At 43.6% G+C, this 24,583-nt stretch overlaps 1 protein-coding gene and 1 pseudogene across 1 annotated transcript in view; one reads left to right on the forward strand and one right to left on the reverse strand.

The window, feature by feature from the left end:
• The window catches only part of LOC101427756 (cilia- and flagella-associated protein 221-like), a 94,567-nt gene extending 80,769 nt beyond the window's left edge, over positions 1 to 13,798 (reverse strand). Inside the window, exons 1-5 of the mRNA XM_058301133.2 lie at positions 12,162 to 13,798; positions 8,764 to 8,863; position 8,095; positions 813 to 899; positions 567 to 665 (exon numbers count right to left, since the gene is read on the reverse strand). Of these exons, the coding sequence (XP_058157116.1) occupies positions 567 to 665; positions 813 to 899; position 8,095; positions 8,764 to 8,863; positions 12,162 to 12,372 (498 nt within the window). The 5' untranslated portion in view covers positions 12,373 to 13,798. The remainder of the gene's footprint in view (positions 1 to 566; positions 666 to 812; positions 900 to 8,094; positions 8,096 to 8,763; positions 8,864 to 12,161) is intronic.
• LOC101434497 (cilia- and flagella-associated protein 221-like) overlaps positions 1 to 24,583 on the forward strand; it is a 220,772-nt pseudogene that overhangs the window by 102,580 nt on the left and 93,609 nt on the right.

Below are 24,583 nucleotides of genomic sequence, written 5' to 3' on the forward strand. Positions count from 1 at the left end.
GGCTTCTCAAGTTGCGAAGGCTGGGCCTTCGAAGGGGTGTGGAATTGACGGTTTTAAGGGAAGGATGGACAGGACATAGAGCTTGTTGTGGCTGGAGGCCAAAGACGCATTAGGTGACCTAGACAAGCCCAGGAGAGTTCAAGCAGCAGAGCCATCTGGGGTCAGGCCACACCGGCTCTCAGCAGACCCTGGGGGCTATCTCTGAGGATGCTCCACCTGAGACCCAGTCCAGCTACCTGTGCTTCTCATCACGACTCGGGGTTAATTTTTCAACGTAGCGCTTAAAGTTCACTTAAGCTGTTTGAAAAGCCTTCACTGCCTCCCAGCACCATCTGATAAGTGAGGTTTTAGGCCGGCTCTGCCCCAGTTCTCGGCTGCCTCACACCCCCTTCCTGGACCCACCTCACTGGACACCCCTTCCTTGCCATTGGACTGGCTGCCAGGTAAAACCCAGGCACTGGGGTGGGAAGCCTCATTCTTGTCATCCAATCTCCCTTTCTTTTTCCCTTTAGGATATAAATTTTGACTCCCTCATTTCCCTCCCCCAAACATTTTAAGAAGCTTACCTTACAGTGAACACGGAGGCAATCATAATAGTAACGCCACTCATCTGGAGAAAATGTAATGGTGACTGGGAGGGACAAGCCAGGGACAAGGCGGTGCTCCTGGAAGACAAGCGGGCTCTCATTAGGCCAAGGCCCTGGATGCGCAGGCAGCAGGACTCTGGGTGACAACACGCCACAGGGCCCAGGCAGACCCGCCACCTGGAATACCAACACCCCACAGAACGTGGAATGGACGGTGACACTTACCTTTTTCACATACTTGATCTGAAAGTATGTGGTTTGTGGAGGTAAAATATGAAGATGTATGTCTTCACCAGAAACATTGACCAGATGCTGTGAGACAAAAAGAAGCATTTCCAGTAAATACAATGTTTTATTTATCTGCACGTTCACCTCCTCATTTACTTTTGTTCCTGAGGGGATATGAGGAGACGCATTTTTTAACTTTCTAAAAGAGATGAAATGTATCAGACACTGTGTAAAGAATAGTAACATAAACACAATTAAACACTAAAGAATAATAAAGCAGACCACATGGGCCTACTGCTGAGCTTAAGAACATTACAGGGGGCTACAGCCCCCGAGAGCCTCTCCAGGCACTTATCCTTCTCCTTAGCAACTCCAATCCTGAAGTTTTATGGTGTGTGCTTTTTGCTGAACTCTCATCACTCCTGAGCTAAGACCAGCCACCCACCAACTCCAGCACGTTCCCTAATTACCTGCCATTGGTGCTGGGGCAGGAGGACACTTAAGCAGTCAGGAAGTCAGGAAACAAGAGTGTGGCTAGGACAGCCTCCGTCCATCCCTGGGCGAATGAAAGAGTACTCCAGGTGGGACCCCTGGCTTGGTGAAGGGAGAAGGCCACTCCTCTACGGCACGACAACCTAGTTGGAGAAGTACCCAGGTCTCTGAGTAAAGAGCTGTTGTTCCTTCATGTGCTTGAGGTGCCAGCAAGGGATCTAGGCTCTGAGCTTCCTCCTGGGCCAGGAGAGGACTTAAGGGGCCTTTGGTCACCAGTGTCTGAACCAGAGGTAGAGCCTGCGACAGGGCTCCAGATGCCCTGGGTACGATGCCTCCCATGCACCTAGGCCCTAAATTAGACTTCAGACATTATGTCCAGATGAGCACATAGGTGTTGGCAGATGGTGAAAGTTCTCATGGTTGGGTACAAATAGTTAAGGGCCGTAATTTGTGTGGCCCTATTTTAGCCTATCATTTTTTTAAATATGCTAGGAGCCTAAAAATAAGTTGCCCAGGCCTCTCCCACCTCTGAGGGGCCCTGCACAGCGTAGCCCTAGTAAAGACAGGGATCCGAGGGTTGAAGGAGGGGGAGAGCCTGACCCACAAGAGCCATCTCTGCAAAGAGACCGGGAGGACAGGTGTACTGGGATCCAAGGATGCCCAGAACCCATGCCCACAGCACCAGGAGCCTGTCTGGGGATGGAGAGGTGGGCACTTGCCCAGGACCCAGAATCCCTAAAACTAAAAGACAGAGGGACAAACGAGGATATACGAATTGGTTTTAAATTGTATCCGTGGGGGGAGAGGGGAGGCAGGGTGTGCATTAAATTTGGAAGAAATCCAATCAGTAACACACACTCTAGGAGTAATTTGTTAGCAGGGTCCATATTCCACAAGTGCTATAAAAAGTGCTTTGGTTATGCTCATTTCAATTGACACTAAAAGGCCTTCTATTCTCATGAGAAGTTCAGGGTATATGGATTAAACAGAAATATAGTACAGGCATTTCTGCTCTAGAACAAAAGGGATTTGAGAATCTGATGAGTACGAAAGCCCATTACCTACTGAAATGATATTCAAAGGCCCAGGACGGCCTTAGATGCTGTATTAACAAAAATCCTCCCCATTCCTCCCCTGAAAGACAGTCAACCTACCCTTCTGACAGAATGTTGCTGCATCTATGCCAGAAGACCTTTCCTGCCAGGTGATACAGCTGGAACATCTTGGAAATTACAAGTACGGTTCTTCTTTTTTTGCCTGTTTCCAAATACGTGTTGACGTGCATGGCAGAATTTCTTCTAGGACATGTACTCACTGCAGCAGACGACCTGCTTGCAAGAGTGTTGGGGAGGGGACCTATCTCTCCCAACTCTTACTGTCAGGCCGTCACCTTCCAGAAAGAAGCTGACGACTGGATAGAACTGAAATGGCTTAGGTCTGTTGGCAACAAGCAGAATCAGGGATCTCAAAGGTGCTGGGCTGGCTCAGTCCCAGGACTGTGAAGAGTCCTGAGGGAGGGGGAGAGAGATGCTAGAACACCTGCGTTTGAAGATTCAGTCAGCCCCTGTGGGGCAGGGGCTGTGTAAGACTTTGATTCATAAATATAAAGAAACCTAATGCTTCCTCCAACCCGGGTGTGGTAGAGAAAATTCAGATAGTACACTGCACATTTGTATGTGAATGTGCCCTGTGGAAAGTCATGAGATTCTATCCTGTAGGGTCAAGTGGGTCAAAAATTAGCAGTAAGGAAATAGTGAAGGACTCAAAGAATAAAACTAAGGCGATCCCATTCATGACAGTAAAAGATACATTATTTGGCTGTTTCCTATATTCACCTTTAAAAGATCCTTGATCTGGAATTGTTCATTTGGATCAAAAGATAAATAAGTAAGAGAATCAAACAGAAATTTAGACATTTGGGGAAAAGGAGTATAGGAAACAGAAGAAAATTTCAGCTTTTACTTGAGATCTGTTGTAGGTTAAATTAGGTTCCCCAAGAAAACACATCTTCTTACTCTTAATCTCCATCCCTGAAAGCCTGAACCCACTGTAAATGGGATTTGTATTAGGGAGTGGCCAACTGAAGCAGGGTGGGTCTGAATCTGAATTTCAGGCCCTATAACAAGAAGGCCACAGGGAGAAGCTGGAAGTCATCAGGAACCTGAAGAGTACGAATAAAGGAGAAGACATCATCCTGTTACAGGAGGCAGAAATACAAGCCCAGGAACCCCAGGGACGGTTGGCTGCCAGCATCAGAACATGACAGTCTTTGGGGAGAAAGCAAGAGCTTAGTTTGCAAAAGCTGCTGGAATGCGATATATCAGAAATGGGTTGGCTTTTCAATGGGATTTACTAACTTGTAAGCTTATAGTTTTGAGGCTGTGAAAACATCCACATTAAGGCATCATCAGGTGATGCTTTCTCCCCAGAGACCCACTGCTGGTGCTCCTTTATCACATGGCAAAGCAAACATCATCTGCTGGTCTCTTCCTTCTCTTCCAGGTTCCATTGCTTCAGCTTCTGGCTTCCTTTCTCTGCTTCTGTTGGTTTCTGTTTCTGCAGCTTTTCTCTCTGCTCCTGTGCTTTCTTTCTCCATATACAGCCCATTTATTAAGACTCCAGTAAGAGGGTTAAGACCCACACTGGGCCACACCTTAACTGAAGCAACCTCATCAAAAGGTTCCATCCACAATAGGTTCACATCCACAGGAATGGACCAGCTTTAATAACATGATTTTCTGGGGTCCACACAGTCTCATACAGCCTCAAACTACCATAGAAAGTATTGCAGATATCCTCATTTTGGATTTCTTCTAGTTTCAAAGCCATAAGCCAATAAATTCCTATTTACTGCCAAAACCAGTTTGCAATATTTGTGATAGCAGCTTAGGCAAATGAAGGCAAGAAATGAAATGAAATGGAGAATAGATCACACTGAAGATCCAGGCCCACCTTTACACATGGCAGATGGCAGAGGCCTAAGCAGGCAGTCAGCAGACCACAGTGATGCGTGTGATGGGGGGTGGAATAAATTCTTCTTCCGATACGGACATTTAAACCAATAGTGCTGAAGACAATTCCAAGAGACATGAGGGCAAATGAGCTTTTAAAAGAAACATATTAGAAAGCAAAGCCAATATCTAAAAATCTGATTTCAAAAACATAGTGGAAATGTGGAATTCTATTCCTTTTTGGTGCTCAAATTTTGGTTCCCAACCCTCACTGCTTGCTACAGTAACCCATGTGCTCTGTCCTATCAAAGACCACACTGCCTAGACCTAAAAGGACTGAAGAATCAATAAGCCCAACCCCTTATTTTGTGAAGTCCCAGTGACTTGTTCACTTGCTCAGCATCACATGGTATATTAAGTGGCGAGACCCAGATCTAGAACTCTGGTCTGGCCCTGGTCTATAGCCGTTTCTACCACATACTGTGACCTCATACCTCAATATACCTCGGCACACAAACTACATTTCGTGTCTTTCCTTTTACACTTTATCGTTGAGTCAGTTTTATTTTTAAATTGTTAAAAAATAGTATCCTTTCAGGGAGAAAATAAATGGTATTCCTGCAAAAAATTAGAAGTCAATGAAAAAAATAACCTTGAAATCAAGAGGGACGCATATAGAAAATGTCTTTTAAGTTAACTTAAAAGTTTATTTGATGGGAATGGGGAGAGAAAGGGGAATTAATGCTTAATGGGTGCAGAGTTTCTGTTTGGGGTGATGGAGAAGTTTGGTAATGGATGGTCGTGATGGTAACACAACGCTGTGAATGTAATTAATACTGGAATTGCATATCTGAAAGTAACTAAAATGAAAACTTTATTTTAAAAGTTTTTTTGAAAGCATAAAACCTATGTAATCCAGTTGCTAGCTGGGGTCTTCCACCCCTTCCGGCAAGGTAAACTTGACTAAACTCCCACATACTCTTCCCATTCTAGGCTCAGTACAAGTCCCAAGCCCACTAAGATCTCCCTTCCCCTGGGAACTGGCCTCCTGGCTTCTGCCCTGTGGGCTCCCATTTCAATGCTAACAGAAAACCCACCCCTCCATTTTTTCATATTCCCCTACCCAAATCATTAACACACAGTAGGCATGGGTCTACCAGCTTTTACTCAAGATTAACAGGGATTTCTCCAGGCAGGCTGACGCTCTCTCACTCCTGCTTTGCAACCTGCCTTCTGCCACCTCTGTGAAGAGTCTATTCTCTATCTGGAGTGCACAGCATTTGCGAACCTTCAACTCCAAACACATAGTTTAGCATTTTTCCAAACACACCACAGTCAACGGGAAAAGAACCGTCTTTTCAACAAATGGTACTGACACAACTGGTTATCTACATGCACAAGAATGTAGCTGCACTCCTACCCTTCCACCTTACACAATACACATAAATAATTTAAGATGAATCAAACACCTAATATTACACCTAAAACTATAAAACTCTAGGAAGCTAACTTAGGAGAAAATCTTCTTTACCTTGGATTTGGCAATGGATTCTCAGATATGGAATCAAAAGCACAGGTAATGAAAAACAGACATCATTAAAATTTTTAAAACTCTTGTGCATTAAAGTGTCCTTTGTGTTTCATCCACAGAATGAAAAGACAAACCACAGAATGAGAGAAAATATTTGCAGATCATATAACTGATAAGGGAGTTATATCCAGAATATACAAAGAACTCTTAAAAACCAACAATAAAAAAACAAATAACCCAATTTAAAAATAGGCAAAGGAATTGAATAAACATTTCTCCAAAGAGATTATGAGAAACCACTCCACATCTACTGGACTGGCTATAAGAAAAAAAGATGGACAAGTACAAGCATTAGCAAGGATATGAAGAAATTAGAACTCTCATACATTGCTGGTGGGAATGGAAAATGGTGCAGCCACTTTGGAAAACAGTTTGGCAGTTCTTAAACATGTTAAACACAGAGTTACCACATGGCTCAGCAATTCTACACCTACGCATATACCCAAGAGAAATGAAAACATCCGTCTACCCAGAAACATGTACAGTGATGTTCACAGCAGCATTATTCACAATAAGTAAAAAGTAGAAACAACTCAAATGCCCATCAACTAACAAAAGGATAAAACATGGTATATCCATCCAATGGGACATTGTTCAGTCATAAAAAGGAATGATGTACTGATAAAACATGGAATAACCTTGAAAACATTTAAGCGCAGTGAAAGAGGTTAGTCAAAAAGAACCACATACTGTATGATTCCATTTATATGAATCCAGAATATGCAAGTAGACTGGTGTTTCCCTGGGGATGGATGGGAGAAGGACTGGAGTGAAAGGAAGCTTGATTGCTAATGGAGCAATTACTAATGGATGCTGAAAAAGTTCTAAACTTGGATTGTGGTGATGGTTGCATAACTCTGAGAATATATTAAAAAGCACTGAATTGTACACTTTAAATGAGTTAATTGGATAGTATGTGAATTATCTTTCAATAAAGTTGTAAAAAGGGAATGAATAAACAAGTAATAAAATTTTACTTTAGCTTTTGGTTTAAAAACATTTGTAAGGGAAGGCCACATTGGGAAAATAGAAATAGAACTACATTAGGAAATTAGAATTGCAAGTGCCTTCAGATAAATAAATAACTTAGAGCCGCTCGTAAAAAAGTGTAAACAAGTTAGGGCTGTACTCAAGAAGAGTGCCAATAAATAACTGAGGCCTTAGGGCTGCTTCCAAGAAAAGTGTCAATAAATAACATGGGGCTGTTCACAAAAAAGGGCTTTTAAAAAGAAAAAGATAGATACACTACCTTCAGCTAACCGCAGTGTTCTGCTTCTGTGCCTGCTTGCTAGCTCACTCGCTTACTAGTAAACCCCCTCCCCCTCCTAGAAGGCTATAAAAACACCTCTTCCCTGAAACTGGGGGCTGCTCTCTCCTCTGCGTAGGATGAGACAGTAGCCGCGCGGCTAATAAAGCTCTCAATTGGAACTTTATTCAAAGTCTAAGTCTGGTCAATATCACTCATCTATAACATAGTGAACAATTACAGAGAATGATTTTGGGTCTATCTCATCATAACCAAGACATACCAAACCTAATAACTTGGAAAAGTAGGCTCTGAAATGAACGATTAACATTGGATTTTGATTTCTGTGTTCCAAGAAATGAGTTCTTGGAGTTGATGATGAGTATAGTTTTTACTCACAACTTAATAATCTAACTCTTTTCCTGAGAGGAAATGCTTGACCTCTAGCAGGTTTCTCTCCTGATCTACTGTCTTCTGTCACCCTCAAAATGTAAGAGACTCATAGAAGCTGTTCTCCTCTTTTAATGGCAGATCACCAGAAAGAGACCTCACTTCCCTTCCTGAGGGCTGCACCATCTGTCCGCTACTACCATCGATTCTCTACTCTCAGAACAGTTCAATACAATAATTGGGATTCTTTCTTAAAATGAGCCTAATCACGACATCTAAAGGTAGAGACTCTTGAGGTGGCTGGGACAGAACTAGAGGGGTAACAGCATATTCAGAGCGAGGGGCTGAGAAGGCCCAGGTGATGACAGTCCACCTCTACCCAACTCCAACACATGCGCAGAGCTCAGTTTGGCTCAGATTTAGGACCCAGTGTGGAGACTCTCTGCAATGGCCCAGTGTGAGTTGAGGAAATATTGGGGGAGGTCATTGAAGTTGAAAGGCTTAAATATTTAGGTCCATTTCTGCATGGGGTGTGGGACTCTGTAGTCACGTTCAGGCTGGAATCCAGGTTAATGAAGAGGGCCCAAGAAGGACAGACTTCAGTGTAACTCTGTGGTGGACTGCAGGCGCTAGAGGCTAGAGGTTGCAGTCCAACCTTTGATCTTTCCCTCCTAGAGCCTGTTCAGTGGAGGTGAGCCCCACCAGCCAGACCCAGCCAGGTAGAGGGCAGCATCGCTCTGTCTAGGACTGAGGCAAGGGCAACTGACCCAAGCCAAGCTAAATGGAAGCCTCTGGAACCTCTTGGGAAAGAGACACCATTTTCCTTGGGGCTGAAGGGCACTTGGAGGAAGGCAGCCCAAAGATCGAATTGTGTCTCATCACTTAGTAGCTGTGTGTACTCAAACAAATTAACCTTTTGGCATCTCAATAAATTAACCTTTTTGCATGGGGATAACAATGCAACCTCTACAGAGTTATTACAAGGACACAATTAAATGACCTAAAACACAAAGCACAATAGCTGGCCCCCAAGAGTCACTCACTCAGTAATGACATCTGTTTTGAAACAGTGATGGCAGGAGGCTTGTGGAAGGGGAGGCAAGGGAAAGCACCTGTCCAAGCATACCGATAAAATTTTAAAATTTCTCACCACAGAAAAATCTCATACCCACATTTCTGATGATTATGCCTTCTCTTAGATGAACCAGTCATATAAATGCGGAACATCCACATTGTTTCATTATTATGATTAATCATCCCAATTAAAAACTACCTAACAGAATCTGTTGTTGTTGTTTTTCTATTTGATAGCCTCCAAAATGCAATATGCCAGGTTTTGCCTGTATGATCTTATTATTCAGAAGTTTTGTGTAAACCTCTATAAAAACAATGGAATAAGTACGTGAGACACAAGAGAAAATATTAAATTAAAGAAGACCCTATGAACATGGGCTCTTTTTAATTTGGGACATTTTAAGCATATGAAAGTTGTAGGCAGAGGATACAGCTGTCAACAAGATGAATAATCTGTCCCAAGTTAACTCACTGCCTTTCTCTATTTTTAAACACTCACCAAGAGTTTAGCATCACAATACAAATTCACGTCATTATGTCAAAATAATGTGCAAAAAAAGAGATAATTACTCTTAACACATTTTATACAAATCTTTGTAATAAAATATCATCTCTTTAAAGAACACAGCCCTTCTCACTTAATGATTCATTAAGAAATTACTACCCAGTTCAAAGTACCCAAATACCATGTGTTTCATTACATTACTTTGTATTTGGATTTTTATTATTTGACTTCCTCTGAATAGAACTACAATTTGATATACAATCATCTTAAACCTTTGAATAATTATCATGCTGGTCAGGAAAACTCAGTTTTTTGAGAATTTTTTTTTTCAGTTTTGAAAGCACAGTGACAATTAAGCTCACAAAAGTTGTGCCAGGTCCATAACTTTTCCAGCTCTTTATTTAGGCAGGAACTGAGCCATGCCCATTACACAATGAATTGTTTCCTTTCCTTAAGTGCTTTGTGCCAGGAGGTGCTGTGTCCCCATTTACATAGAGCCCTCATTCCTACCCCATGAGGTAGGTGTTATTTCTGTTTACAGAGGAGGAAGCTGAGACCTTACTAAGTTGCCCAGGATTGATAGTTAAAATCAAGCCCAGGTCCATCTGATTTCCCACCACTATTCTAAACTGCCTCCCGCAATATGATTGTGGGGTCTGCTTTCTCACAAACACTAGCCTTCCAGCTTTGATTACATCCAAATCATGTGAGTCACAGACACCCTCATCCTGCTCCTTACCCCATCATGACTCTAGTATCAATCAGAGGTGGGTGAGAAACTGGGTACTTTTGCTGTTCCCCAGGTGAGCTGTCAATGTCATCAGGTTTGGGACAAAACTGAAGAGCTAGAATGGGGCAAGGATGGCAGGTAAGGGGAAATAAAGATTTCTGAGGTTACTATTCAGTAATTTCTAAGTGCTGAAATTGCCAGTGTTCACTGAACTCTTTTCATGATGAATGCCTGTTTATTCTTGGTTGGTTGGTTGGTTTAGGGCCACAAAGTAGATTTAAAACTGGTCTTTTCCTGCTAATGGCTGGAAATTGTAAAGTATACTAATTTGTTCTACAAGTGGCAGAAGAGCCACACCAACACATTACGTTTCCAACACTGAGATGGGCTCTGAAGAATGCATGGGGGCCATCAAGGTTGATGGGAAAGAGCTGAAAGACAAACGCCGGCCTGGGGCTGACTGCCACCCCTTGGGGAATTCGGTTGACTTCTCTAGGTTTCAGCTTTCCCACCAGTAAAATGGAAATAGAACGTACCTCATAAGGTTGCTGTGTGGATTTAATAACATAGGCAAAATGATCAGTGTTTCACGTCATAGTTATAGGATTTACCAGGTTTCCCAGGCTAAGGGATCACATGAAAAAAACAAGAAAGTATAAAATCCACATGGACTCGAAGGAGCAGGGAGTAATATGAGGTGGCTGGAGCTGGGGACCAGTGGAGAGTCAGTGAGGGGACACTGTGGGATCAGACAGCAAAGGGGTCCAGAGGCCAGGTGAAGGAAGAGTACTAGAGCACACAGGGCTAAGATTCACGCAGGATTTGAAAAAGGAAACTGACTGCAAGGGTGTGGTAATGTTGTAGAATTTGAGAGAGGTTCAATTATTTGCGTATAGAAAGCCCAGGACTCAGGAATGATTTTGAGAAGGAAAAATGATTTATTGATGGCAGGCCAGACTCAGGAGCTTTCTGTTTCAAACCTGAGCCCCAAACAAGATTTTTGAGTCTCTTTCATACAGAGAGGAAAGGCCAAATGGTTCTTTTGTTTCATTCTCAATAGGCTTGAATTAGCATATATCTTCCACATCTTAGGTAAGCTTTTAGCATGGACTTCAGACATTCTAGATAAGCTTTTAGCACATTTGGTTTGCATTTTCCCTGAATATTTAAAGTTTATAGACTTTGCATTGTTAAACTGTTTCCTGGGACTGGAGTCCTTGCCATGGTCACCAAGGGCAGGACTGCAGCCTCTTACCGTTCCACACCCACAAGTCAGGACAGACAGTTTAGGTTAAGGTTATCTCTGAAGAGACAGGGAGCCTCCTATCCATAGCCCACATCAGTGAACCATGGAGAGTGTGGCCAGGGAAGAGAGCAGTGCAGCAGTTCCAGGCCCTGGGGAGGGGAAGGAAAGACATTTGAGGAAGTAGAAGCCACAGAACTTGATAGCTTATTTACTCCACAAAAATAGATAGGTTAATCCAGGGGCAGGAGTGAGGGGTAGGGAATGGGGAGTTAATGCTTAATGGGTACCAAATTTCTGATTGGGGTGATAGAACAGTTTTGGTAATGCATGGTAAGTACAGTAGCACAACATTGTGAATGTAACTAAACACTAACAAATTGAATATCTAAAATTGGTTAAAATGCAAAACATTATATTACATGTCTTAACACAATTTTTTTTTTAATTTATTGGTTAAGAGAGTCCTCTTAACGAATCCTCAGGATTGAGGAATGAACGATGGACTAGAGTAGACATACTGTTATTCTACTATGGACAATGTGATTCTAGCAATAGAAGAACTTTTATCATTGGTGTGGTAGCAGTGGTCACAGTGGTTCTGAGGGGAGGAAGAGGGAAAAATAAGTGTAATATGGGGGCATTTTTCAGACTTAGGAAGTGTCCTGAATGACACTGCAATGACAGATACAAGCCATTATATATCTTGTCATAACTTTCAAAATTGTGCAGGAGAGTGTAAACTACAATGTAAACTATAATTCAAGTGCAGTGGCAATGCTCCAAGATGGCTCAAACAAACATACCACACTAATGAAGGATGTTGTTATGTGGGAAAATGTGGGAGGGTAGAGAGGGGGGCATATGGGAATCCCTCATATTTTTATGTCACATTTGTGTAAATCTAAGCATCTTTAAAAAATAAAAAGTATATATTTAAAAACCTATTAAACAAAAAGAGAATATTCCTGATTTAAATAGGACCATTGTTCTTAATAATAAAAACGATTATGGGCCTATTAAAAAATAGATGAATCAGCAGCAAAACTTCTATTATGCTTTCTGGACTTTGGATGCTCTGGCAAAATGGAAGTTAGAGAGCAAATCTTTTTCTAGTCACTTACTTGATTCTAGGAGGTGATTAGGTACCTCTGTTCTTTTCTTGGGCTTCTCCACTAGGTTCTTCAAAAGGAGGGATGATACCTTGTTAAATGATTCTTCGGCATTCTTTGGTTCTCTGCTGGAGGGTTTCACCACAGCCATTTTACCACGAAAAGCAGTGCCTTCTTTTTTGAACCAAATGTTCTGGGGAGAAAACAGTAGCAGCATAATCATCCATGAGAAACCAAGTGCATTTTTCTCCTCAATCCTTGACAAAGGTACCTCTTGTCCCTGCCATGGTTAACTGTGGTTCAAGACCCCTGTCTCCCTCTTGGCTGCCGGGCTCTGGGTTCCCACAAACAGGTGTCCCATTAGTCTCCTTATATCATATGTCACAACCAGATATCCTGCCATTGCTCCAAACCTGCCAGAGCCCTTAATGCTCCTCAGTAGCTTTCCCCAGAATGTCCTCCTTGATGAGATGCTACTTGAGCTGTCAGGGGGGCCCATGGAGGGAAAAGGAAAGGATCTCAGAGTCAATTAAGTTTGGAAAATGTAGAAGTAAACAGGTCTCTTCCATTCTGGGATTTCTCCAAATCGGTCTCGTGGCTATATGGGACCAAGGAACACTTTAAACATTTAGGAGCCACCTTCCTGGGCCCCTCTCCCAACAGCGGGCACTGCGGGGTGGACGAATCCACAGTCCAGCCAGGTTCCTGTCCCTCCTCCATGCCTCAAGTGCCTTTCCTAGGAGCCCCGTGGGCCCTGCTGCATGCTGTACCCTTTGCCAGATCTGCCTTCCCATAACATTCTCATCTTAAGTTCCACCAACTTCATAAGGCCCACCCTATCCCCACATCCTTCCAAGTTCTTTGGCAACTACTGCCTCTGCTATTCGGTTGGCATTTAACAATTGACTGCCTTGTGATAGCACTTTACAAATTCCACACTTCTTTGTACCTTGGGGCCTTTTCACAGGCTGCAAGGCTGCTCTGGGAAGCCCCCCAAAAATTCATGTAAAATCACGTGTGGGTCTTCATGTGTGTTCTTTAGAAGGCCCATTGCTGTAGATTACTAAAGGAGTCCCTGGCCAAGATATTTTCGAGACTTTTCTATACCATCATGCAAAATACAGCGAATATACAGGAGGTGCTTGGCACTGCCTTTCTGGAAGAAGGAGTTCCTCCTTTCACCCACTTCCACCCCCTCTTCCCAGTAGCCGCCAAGATGGGCGGTTCCCCAGCAAGGCCTCTCCCGACCTCATTTCCCTCCTCTAAATCCACACTCCCTCCCCATCTCCTCCCGGACCCCACTCCTTCCCTGCCAGGAGCCCCAGGCAGGCTCCAGAGCTCCACGTTTCCCCACACCTCCCATTCTGGCGGCCCATCCCTAGGGAGAGCCTGTAGCCGCGGGCCTGTCCTCTCGCTCCATCCTCTGGGCTGGACCCTCTCACCCCGGCCAAACGCCTGCTCCCCTCGGCGCCCCCGCACCACCCCCTGCTAGGAGTACGGGAAGACCCCAGGGCCGCCCCACCCCTCCTCCTGCAGCCCTGCCGGCCCGCCTCTCCCGACCCGGTGACTCGAGGCTGGACTCCGCCGGGGGCTCAGACCGCCTCAGCGCTCCGCCTGCCCCCAGCCCGCCCCGGCGCCAGCACCCGGCCGCTCCCACCCGAGAGGGTTCAGCCGAAGGATCTGCCCCGCGGCGGCCGCGCTCAGCCGTCGCCACCACAACGCCGACGCGCTCGGAGCCCGCGACCGGAAGCGACCGGCCTCCCGAGGGGGCGGGGGAGGCGGCGGCCCCGGCCCGAGGGACGGGGGCTGGGGGCTATTTTGTGGGGCTCGGAGCAGTCTTGGGGTGTGAAGGAGGAACTGACAGCCGACTGAGAAACGGCAGCGAGCGGGCTCCAGAGGGGGAAGGGGAAGGCGCGGCCTCCGCCGACAGGCAGGCGGGAGAGCAGCCCTGGGGCAGGAGGGGGCGGTGTCTCAGGGCGGGGCCTCCGAGCGCCCGGGGTGGCGCTTCCGCCTCAGGCTTTCAGTCACCGCCGCCTACCCTCTTTTTTATAGTTTTTTTTTTGTTTTACATTTTCTGTTATTATAAATTTCAAATATATGCAAAGGTAGGCAGAATGGTTTATTGAACCTTCAATATCCAGCTGCAGCAAGGATCACAAGCGGCCAATCTATGCCTCCCCCACTGCCTGCATTATTTTGACGCAAATCTCTGACATCATTAAATCCATAAATATTTCAGAATGCACATCCGAAAAGTAAAAACTCCTTTTAACATAACCACCATAGTAACGCCTAAAAAAATTGTGGTAACTTTTTAACGTTTTCAAATATTCAATAGTCAAGTGCCTCATAAACGGCAAAATATTTTTTAAGAGTTTGCCAGTTGGAATCAGAATTCAAACAAAACCCACACATTGCAATAGATTGGCATATCTTTTAAGTCTTTCAATCTATGACTACCTCCTCCACCTCTCTCGTTCTTCTTTGCAATTTATTGCTTGAAGAAGCTGTTTCTGTCCGTCATTCTGAATTTTAGGGGGTATGTGCCATGAAACCAGGTCAGCGCTTCTGACCTCCTGACCTCCTGCCCTTCATCCATGGACATTCTTCTCTACACAGACTGCTCAGGCTTCTCTCTTCCCAGGAGCTATCCTTGTCTCACTCTCTCCTTTTAAAACTTGACACTTGCTTTATACTATTTATGGCTTCATGTTGATAGGAGATTTTAGGGGGCATCTACCTGGGTTCCTGCCTTTTTCACATTCACATCACATATTGTTTGTATGTGGTTTTTTTCCCCTTCACCTGGAACGTTCATTTTTCCCATCTTCCATTCTCCAACTCCTCCCACCCCACCCCCACCATCATCACCTATTAAAACTCTCCCCATCCTAAAGGATAGCAGTGCAGCATCTTCGTGGAGCCTGCCCATGTCATCCCCACCCTTCAGACTCTTTCTCTCCTCTGAACTTCCATAATACTTTATTCTGGCACCTTTTCTTCTCTCATTATATGCTGCACCCATCATTATTTATGTATGGTCTTAAACAACAGAATCCTTAGAGGAAGGTGGCTGTGCCTTATCTCTGACTTTCCCACAGCACATGACCTAGTTTTTTTATTCATAATCATTACTCATTAACTGTTGGCCAATTAGGTGCAAAATTCACTTGCTTTCGTTTTTTCTGTGTTGTTACCTCAACAAGATAGATTTCAGGAGAACAGATACCATCATTGTAGCAAAGAGAAGTCAGGTGTACACGGTATTGAAGGCCAGGATGTGAGAATTCTGAGAAGGAAGATTTATTTCAACTAGCCAGACTGGACAGACTCTTGTCCTGATAAAAACTGAGCTCTAACTAGAATTTTTGGGTCCCTTTTATATGTAGGATGTAAGAGGGGAGTCAAACGGTGCTTATATGCAAATGACTTTTGTTACTTTCTTCAAGTGTTTTATCTGAGTATTAGGTTATTTCCTTCAGGTAAGCTTGAATTACCACATATCCCCCACATTCCAGGTAAGCTTTTAATACATTTGGTTTGCATTCTCCCTGAGTATCCAAAGCCTATACAGTTTATACTTCTCAAATGGCTTTCTAGGCATACTTGAATATAGAATAAGTTTGAATTTATGTACAGGCCATATTATTTCCCACCTTTGATGCATGCTTAAGGGTATTAAGCTTCAGCATCACTATTGTCAGAGTCTCTCTGGACTGACTGGTATGTATATAGAGCCGTGAGATGGCCAGCTTTCTGCCTTTTTACTATACCATTTATTAGGGTGCGTTTTCTGTTTTTTATGAAAGGGAGGAGGCAAGGCAGTATGGTGCATCCTCCTATAAGGAAGACAACTATTCCCAGTAAAAGCTTAAAATTGTTTGCTACTGACTGCCAGTTTCCAGAGGAATTACATACATTCCAACCATTCCACGCACTGGAACATGAGCACTTTTTACCCTTTTGCTTGTAATTTCATCGATAACCTTGCCAGTACCATCTATTCAAGGCAGCAATTAGAGATTGAATTTTCCGCAAACTCCCCCTTCAGCTGCCAGGAGATAGTCTAGGGCGAGACAGTTTTGATAGACAGGGTTTCTGAGTTTAGTTTGCTGTTGGGCTACTAAGTTTAGGGCATGGGCAGTTTCATTAGTTATTATTTCTACCACGGCTTGTAAGTGGATGATTCAGTTTAGCATACACATAGGGGTTCAATAACCCCACATGCCATCCTCTGCCCAAGTTGCTGGCCCATAGTATTGGATTATATGCCTAGGGGGCCATTCTTCACCTCCCCAGGTAATGACAGTCCTTTTTCCTCTTCTGTTTTGATATACTCGCTGGCTTAGCTCTTTCCCATCTGCTAAGGGAATGAGGAAGAAGGAGGGTTTTATTGTACCAAGCAGACAAGTACTACAACAGTTTGGGGAAGTTCTTGGGATGCAACCTTTCCACAAATCCAGTACAGACCATTTGGGGCAGTAAAGGGGCCCTTCGCTGTGGAGTTCCACACTGTGATTAATTTGGGGAAAGTACGATTTATGAGAATGAGGTCAGATTCATTCCATGTTCCCTAAGGCTCTGTTGTATTGGTGGTATAATTTTGGAATTTTCCCCCTGTAATGTTAGGATTCCAACAGATATAGAGGAGTTTAGGCAGGCTCTTGAAGCACAATATTTTCCTATAATAGAAGTTTGCAAGGGCCACATACTATCACGGGGTTAGCTGGGAGGCAGTTTCATTATATGGTTGGCTGTATTTGCATTCTTTAGTTTCCCAGGGCCATTGGTCTCCCATATTAGTACCTCCATATACATAGCACAAGGAGACATTTAAGGCTGCCCCTACTACATCAGCCAGGTTTATGAAGAGGTTTTTTGCCACTTGTGGAATGGAAAAGGGCTTTTCCATTTCTTCATAGAAGGAGTGGAACACAGAGTGGGATTTACTTTTGAGTGGATGTTCCCGATACCCAACTCAGATGTATGCCCCTGGGTCAATTCCTCTACCGTCAATGCGGAGACCCATTTGAACTCCCTGAATCTACCAGGATTCAGGGTTAAGGATGGTGAGGTTTAAGGGGTTACATTGACCACATGGACAGTTAGACGGGGCCATACCTTTGGTGCCGATGTCTGTTTGTTTAGTTGTGCTGAAGTGGCCCAGGTGACACAGGACCAGTAGGGGCAGTAGTATGCACCTATGTATTTGCACAAGAAACTCCCCCTCAGGCCGCACTTTTCATTACTGGAGCGCACATATACTTATTGTTAAGTATATTTCTGCTCCCAGCTGAGCCTCAACATTTGGGTTCCATGGTATCTCGGAGTCTATAACTTGACACGCATGGAATAGGAGGAACACTCGGTGGTTCCAGCTAATGACTGGGGTAGAGTTAAGTAGCTTCCCATTTTGATTAAACACATTTATTTCCCATTTATGGGAGACTGTTGGGGGCATGGTATCAGAGCAGGTTATTTGGCCAGATATGTTACAGACACTGTAGGAAATTCCCTGAAAATGGCAGGTGGTTATATGGCCCTTGCAGGTGTAATGGCTATGACATATTAATGTGGTATCGACATGGGCCCCCAGCTTACACAATGTCCCTGGAATCAGGGACATTGTAACTGGGATTAAACCGGTTTCCTATTCTTCAGCTGTGCATAGATCAATCAGCTTCCGGGGTGTGATTCAAGCAGAGCTCATTGTTCCATCCTTAACCTTTGGCCATGCGTGGACCAGTCAGCTTCCGGGGTGTGACTGAAGCAGGGCTTGGTGTTCCATCCTCAATCTTCTGCTGTGCATGGATCAGTCAGCTTCCAGGGTGTGCCTGGAGCCGGGCTTGGTGTTTTGTTCTTTCACAAGATGAGTTTGGTTGAGTTGTGGGTATCTGGAATATAGGTCCAGGACTCTGGGGCAGCTAACTTGACTCGGCTATGGTGTATCCACAGGGTGATTTCAGCTACTTTAACTGCACTGGCGGTGGATTAAATGACAAGATAGGGCCCTCACCATAGAGGGGTTAGTGGTGCTGCTTTCCAAGCTTTGAGCCAGACTGCATCTCCTGGCTTGTACAGGTGTACAGAGCTGCTTAAGCTAATGGGGGCCCTTTCTTGGACCCAGTGATGCAGGTTTTGTAGGGTTTTTCTTAAGCTGATCATTTGATGAGCTATTAATAAGTTTCTTCTTTCTCTGAGATCCCCTTCTATATTTCAGATTAAGTGGTAAGGCCTGCCAAAGAGGATTTCATGAGGGGTTAGGCTCAGCTTTCAGCTTGGGCTAGTCCAAACTTGGAGGAGAGCACTCGGGAGTACTTGCACCCATGTTAGCCCAGTTTCTTGGCAAATCTTGGTAATATAAGTTTTTATTATACGGTTCATTCACTCTACTTTCCCTGAGCTTTCAGGACAGTAAGCAGTGTGCAGTTTTCATCAGATGCACAGTGCTTTGGCAGTCTTTTGAGTGATTTCAGAGATCAAGGTGGCTCCACTGTCAGAGCCAATTGAGAGGGGTAGCCCTTATAGAGGAATGATTTCCCTGAGGAGAACTTTGGCTACTTCTTCAGCTTTTTCTGTTCAAGTAGGGAAGGCTTCCACCAATTCAGAAAAGATGAAAATAAAGACTAGGACACATTTATAGCTTCTGGATTGTGGCATTTCAGTGAAATCAACTACTAATTCTTTGAGAGGCAAACTGCCAATTCTTTGGACTCCTCGGGCTCCCGTGGGTCCCTGGTGAGGGCTATTTTTTGCACATGACACACCCCACTGGCATATGGCAAGGGTGATAGCGGCTAGACTTGGGATGTAGAAGAATCTTCCTAACACTTCTTGAAGATGAGTGTTTCCCAAGTGTGTGTTCTTGTGGTAGTCTTGAACTACAGTTGTGGCTAATATTAGTGGCACAACTATTCTGTGATCCAGCAATGTCCACCACCCATTTGCTCCTTGTGTCCCACTCTCAGAGAGTATCCACTCTCTCTCAGTTTGAGTATATTGCGGTTCCTGGTGATTGAGAGGCCATGGGACGAGAGCAGGCAGTGTATACTGGATTTTCTGAGAATTAAAAGGTTGAGGAATGAGAGTAGTCACCAGGTTTTCAGATAGGGATCCTTCCTGTGCCACTCTTTTTGCTTCAGCATCTGCCCTCTAATTTCCCTGGATGATGGGTCTGTGACTTGTCTGGTGTCCCATGCAGCACATTACAGCCACTTTGATAGGCTCTCAAACTGCTGCTAGTAGTACCAGAATCTATGTGCCATATTTAATGCTCTTTCCTCCTGAGTTAATGAGTCCTTTTTGTTTGTATAAGGCTCCATGAATGAGTATTGTAAGGAAGGCATATTTGGAGTCTCTCTAGATGTTAACCTTGGCTCCGCAAGTTGTAGGGCTCAGGTGAGGGCAACGAGTTTGGCTTTTTGTGCTGATGAGTTATCCAGGAGGTGCTGGGTCTCTACCATGGTCTCAGATGTTACTACAGCATATCCCGCTTGCCAATCACTGCCCTGAATAAAGCTAATCCAATCTGCGAAGAACTCCATGTCGGGATTTGGTAGTGGCTGGTCCTGGAGGCCCGGCCAGCTGAAATACATTTCTTGCAATGTTTCCAGGCAGTTATGGGTTGGAATTCCTAACTTGATGGGTAGCCTAGTAGCAGGGTTCAGGGTTTTTACAAGTTCCAGTTGGACAGATGGATTTTCACACAATAGGGTTTGATATTTAACTAGGCAGCTGTTAGTAAGCCAATGTGTTCCTTTGGCTTCTAAGATTGGGATTATTGCATGCAGAACCCAAACAATTATAAGCTGCCCAAGAGTTAATTTTATGGCTTCTAGTGTTAGCATTGCTGCAGTGGCTACAGCTTGCAGGCATGAGGGCCATCCCTGGGCTACAGTGTACAGTTGTTTGGAGAAATAAGCTACAGGTCTTTGCCAGGAGCTAAGGTATTGAGTGAGTACTCCTACTGCGATGCTTTGGTGATTATAAACATATAGGTAGAATAGTTTACTGAGATCTGGAAACCTGAGGCTCGGTGCTTCCATCAGAACTTGTTTGAAAGCAGTGAAAGCATTCTTCTGTGAGCTTTCCCAGAATAGCGGTTCACAATCTCCTTGCTTTGTGGCTTCATATAAAGGGCATGTGAGTGTGGGGGGGGGGGGTGTGTGTGTGGCAAGATGGTGGTTGAGTGAGTGCACCTGATAATCTCTCCTGCAAAGAAGTGGCTGGGCAGTGTTGGAAATTCTTTGGGACCAGGCTGTTTCGGGATTTTGCAGGGCAGGAGGTGTCTGGACATCGATTTGGTGGGAAGGTAACAGAAAATTCATGTATAAGATAAAATTGAGGCTCCATTACATGGAGGGGGGCTGCGCATGGGATGCTCCCTCCTGGGGTGGGCGGAGCCGTGGCACCAGAACCACGGCAGTGATTCCTGGAGGCTCTGGGGTACTGGAGAATTAATAAGCCCTGAGTGGGCTATTGGGGGGCTAACAGGGCAGGAGGCCTTCGAAGACTGATTTGGGAAGACAGATGGGAGTTTTATGGTGAGGAGGGAATTTTTGATTGTGGACACAAATAATAGTGCTTCCGGCTAGAGCCCCGCCCCCAAGGCTGGCTGCCGATCTGCAGCGGCCTTAAGTCGCTTGCAATAAAGAGACGTCACCAGGAGGCTGTTTCAGGGGCTGACAGGGTGGGAGACATCTGGAAGCCAATTAGTGGAATATTTTGCGAAGCGTGGGAATCTCGGTTTCAGACACTGATATCGGCACTTCCGGCAGGAGCCCTGCCCCCTGGGCCTGGCTACTGATCTGCAGTGTCATTAAATTACCTGCAGTGTAGAGGCGCCCCAGGTGGCTGATTCGGGGGCTTACAGGGCAAGAGGTGTCCTGAAGTCGAATTGGTGATAAAGCCACAGAAGAGACCTGAGTGAGATGGTGAATTGCGGGTTTCTGACACATAGGTCAGAGTTTGTGGATATGACCTCCCCCATAGGGCTAGCACCCAGCTGCAGGGATCCCTGAACGCTGTGTTGCACTGCGGTGCTCCCAGGCTCCCTGTTAACCAGATTTGAGGTTGCCAGGTCTGTGTCCCCTAAACCCTGGTGGCCCACACCCCAGAGACTCACACCTCTTGAGTCTGCAATATCACAGACTTTCCATCCCTGATTCCACCACACCCTGAGGTCCATCTGAGGTCCCTGAATGTCCTAGCCCTCAATGTTTGGGTTTTTTCTTTTTTGTTTTGTTTTGTTATTTTTATTTTATTTTTTATTTTTTATTGTCCTGATTGCTAACATGCATTATCTCCTAGTCTTTTCTCCCATTGTATCCCCCAAGGTCTTTTTTTTTTTCTTTCAGTTATTAGGGGGGTTTTTTGTTGTTACTGTTGTTGTTGCTCTATATCTTTTTTTCTTTTCCTTACTTGTTCCCAAGCCTTTACCCACCCCCTTTTTCTTTCTTTCTTTCTTCTCTCTCTTTTTTTTCTCTCTTGTCCCTCATTTCCTTCTTATTTTATTTTATCTTAATTATACAATAGGTGCTGCAGGGAACACCTCACATTTGCTGGGTTTCCTCATCCTCTGTTGCCTCATTTCTGTGTGAATTGATTTTGGCTACCTACACTATCCCCTTTCCCCCACATCTTAATATCCTCCATCATCTACTGTCACCTCCCTTTCTTTGATCCCCAAATTGTCTAACTCTTAATTTCTACTACCTTTGTTTTGTTTTCTGTCCTTTATCCACTCTTGAAACTATTGCCTTTCTTTTCTCTTTCCCTCTCTCACAAAAACACTAGCTTTTAAATTCATACCATATTCCACCCATATAGAGTCGACAACCTTATTATAGGTACTCTACCTACTGCTATAACTCTACACAATTTACATGAATCTAATATCCATCCTCCCAGATCTCATATTGTTGCTCTGTTAACATTTATTACCAATACTACTTTACACATTTTCCTTTCTTTCACAATTGCCATTCCCTGGCCCTAATAATTTCCTTCAAACTGAACTCAGCCAGCAATAAGAAATTAGAATAAGAAGAACAAAGTGACAAAGACAAGATATAACACTTACACAAAAAAAAAACAGCTAATTAATCCCCAAAACTAGACAAAGAAGCTAAGAAACTGATTAAACCTGTCAAAATAAAATGATGACCAGACAGCAAAAATCTACAAACCAAACCAGTAATCAGGAAAACATGGCTGAATCCAATGAACAAACTAAAAACCAGGAAGGGGAGCAGAACTTCACATGAGTAATTAAAGATCTCAGAACATATATTACAGACAAAAAATAATGAAGTAAAGGAAGAGATTAACAATATGAAGACAACACTTGGAGGGGAAAATACAGACATATGCAAAAAGATAAAAGATAGGATGGGATGAACACCACAGTTCAAGAAATCAAAAATACACTCGCAGCAAATAACAGCAGATTAGAAGAGGCAGAGGAGAGAATTAGTGATGTGGAAGACAGTACATCGGAAATCAAACAGATAGTAGAATTGATCGATAAAAAGATAGAAAAAATCCAGCTGGGACTTAGGGATCTGAATGACAAAGCAAAATGCACAAACATACATATTATAGGCATCCCAGAAGGAGAAGAGAGGGGAAAGAGGTCAGAAGGAGTGTTGCAGGAAATAATGGCTGAAAACTTCCCAAATCTACTGAAAGAGACAGATGTACATATCCAAGAAGTGCAATGCACCCCAAACATCATAAACCCCAACAGGTCCACCCCAAGACATATACTTGTCAAATTATCCAATGCTCAAGACAAAAAGAAAATTCTAAAAGTAGCAAGAGAAAAGAAAACCATCACATACAAGGGAAGCTCCATAAGATTAAGTGCTGATTTCTCATCTGAGACCATGAAGGCAAGAAGGCAGTGGTATGATATAGTCGATGTACTAAAAGAAAACAATTTCCATCCAAGAAGAGTCTATCCAGCTAAACGAGCATTCAAAAATGATGGAGAGTTCAAAATATTCACAGATAAACAAATTGAAAGAGGGGGGTTATATAGGGATATGGTAATTTAGGGGCTTGCCAGTTAGGCTATCAAGGCGCATGTGCCTCTGCCTTGACCCATGACTCAGCATTCATGACTCAGCACCGATGACTCAGCATGACTTAGCACCCATGACTCAGCACTGTGATGGCACCCAGGCCCACCACATGGCCTAGGCTCCCTTCAAACCTAGACACAAAAAAATTTAACAAAATACATGCTAATCATATTCAACAACACATTAAACGAGTTATACACCACGACCAAGTGGGATTCATTCCAGGTATGCAAGAATGGTTCAACATAAGAAAATCAATCCATGTAATACACCATATAAACAGATTGAAGGGAAAAAATCACATAATTATATCTATAGATGAAGAAAAAGCATTTGAAAAAATACAGCACCCTTTCTTGATAAAAACACTCCAAAAGATCAGAATACAAGGAAATTTTTTGAACATGATAAAGACTATATATGAAAAACCTACAACCAACATCGTTTACAATGGAGAAATCCTAAAATCCTTCCCTCTAAAGTCAGGAAAAAGACAAGGATGCCCACTCTCTCCCATCTATTTAACATTGACTTAGAAGTACTTGCTCGAGCACTGAGGCAAGAACCAGATATAAAAGGCATTCAAATTGGAAAGGAAGAAGTGAAAATTTCATTATTTGCAGATGACATGATCCTATACATAGAAAACCCTGAGAGTTCTACAACAAAGCTTCTAGAACTCATAAATGAGTTTAGTAAAGTCGCAGGTTATAAGATCAAGGCACAAAAATCAGTAGCATTTCTGTACACCAGTAATGAGCAAGATCAGGAGGAAATCAAGAAACAAATACCATTCACAATAGTAAATTAAAAAATCAAATATTTAGGAATAAATTTAACTAAAGATGTAAAAAACTTATACACCGAGAACCATACAACACTGTTCAAGGAAATCAAAGAAGACCTAAATAAATGGAAGAATATTCCCTGTTCATGGATAGGAAGACTAAATATTATTAAGATGTCTATCCTACCAAAATGGATCTACACATTCAATGCAATCCCAATAAAAATCAACACAGCCTTCTTTAAGGAACTAGAAAAACTATATTTATTGGGAAAGGAAAGAGGCCCCAAATACCCAAAAACATATTGAAAAAGAAAAACAAAATTGGAGGAATCACACTACCTGACTTCAAAACATACTACAAAGCTACAGTAGTGAAAACAGCATGGTATTAGCATAAGGAGAGATACACAGACCAATGGAATCGAATTGAAAGTTCTGATATAGAACCTCATCTATATATCTGTAAATATTTGATAAAGCCACCAAACCCTCCCAACTGGGAGAGAATGGCCTATTCAACAAATGGTGCCTGGAGAACTGGATATCCATATGTAGAAGAA

The sequence above is a fragment of the Dasypus novemcinctus genome, chromosome 7, assembly GCF_030445035.2.
Source record: "Dasypus novemcinctus isolate mDasNov1 chromosome 7, mDasNov1.1.hap2, whole genome shotgun sequence".
Lineage (NCBI taxonomy): Eukaryota > Metazoa > Chordata > Mammalia > Cingulata > Dasypodidae > Dasypus > Dasypus novemcinctus.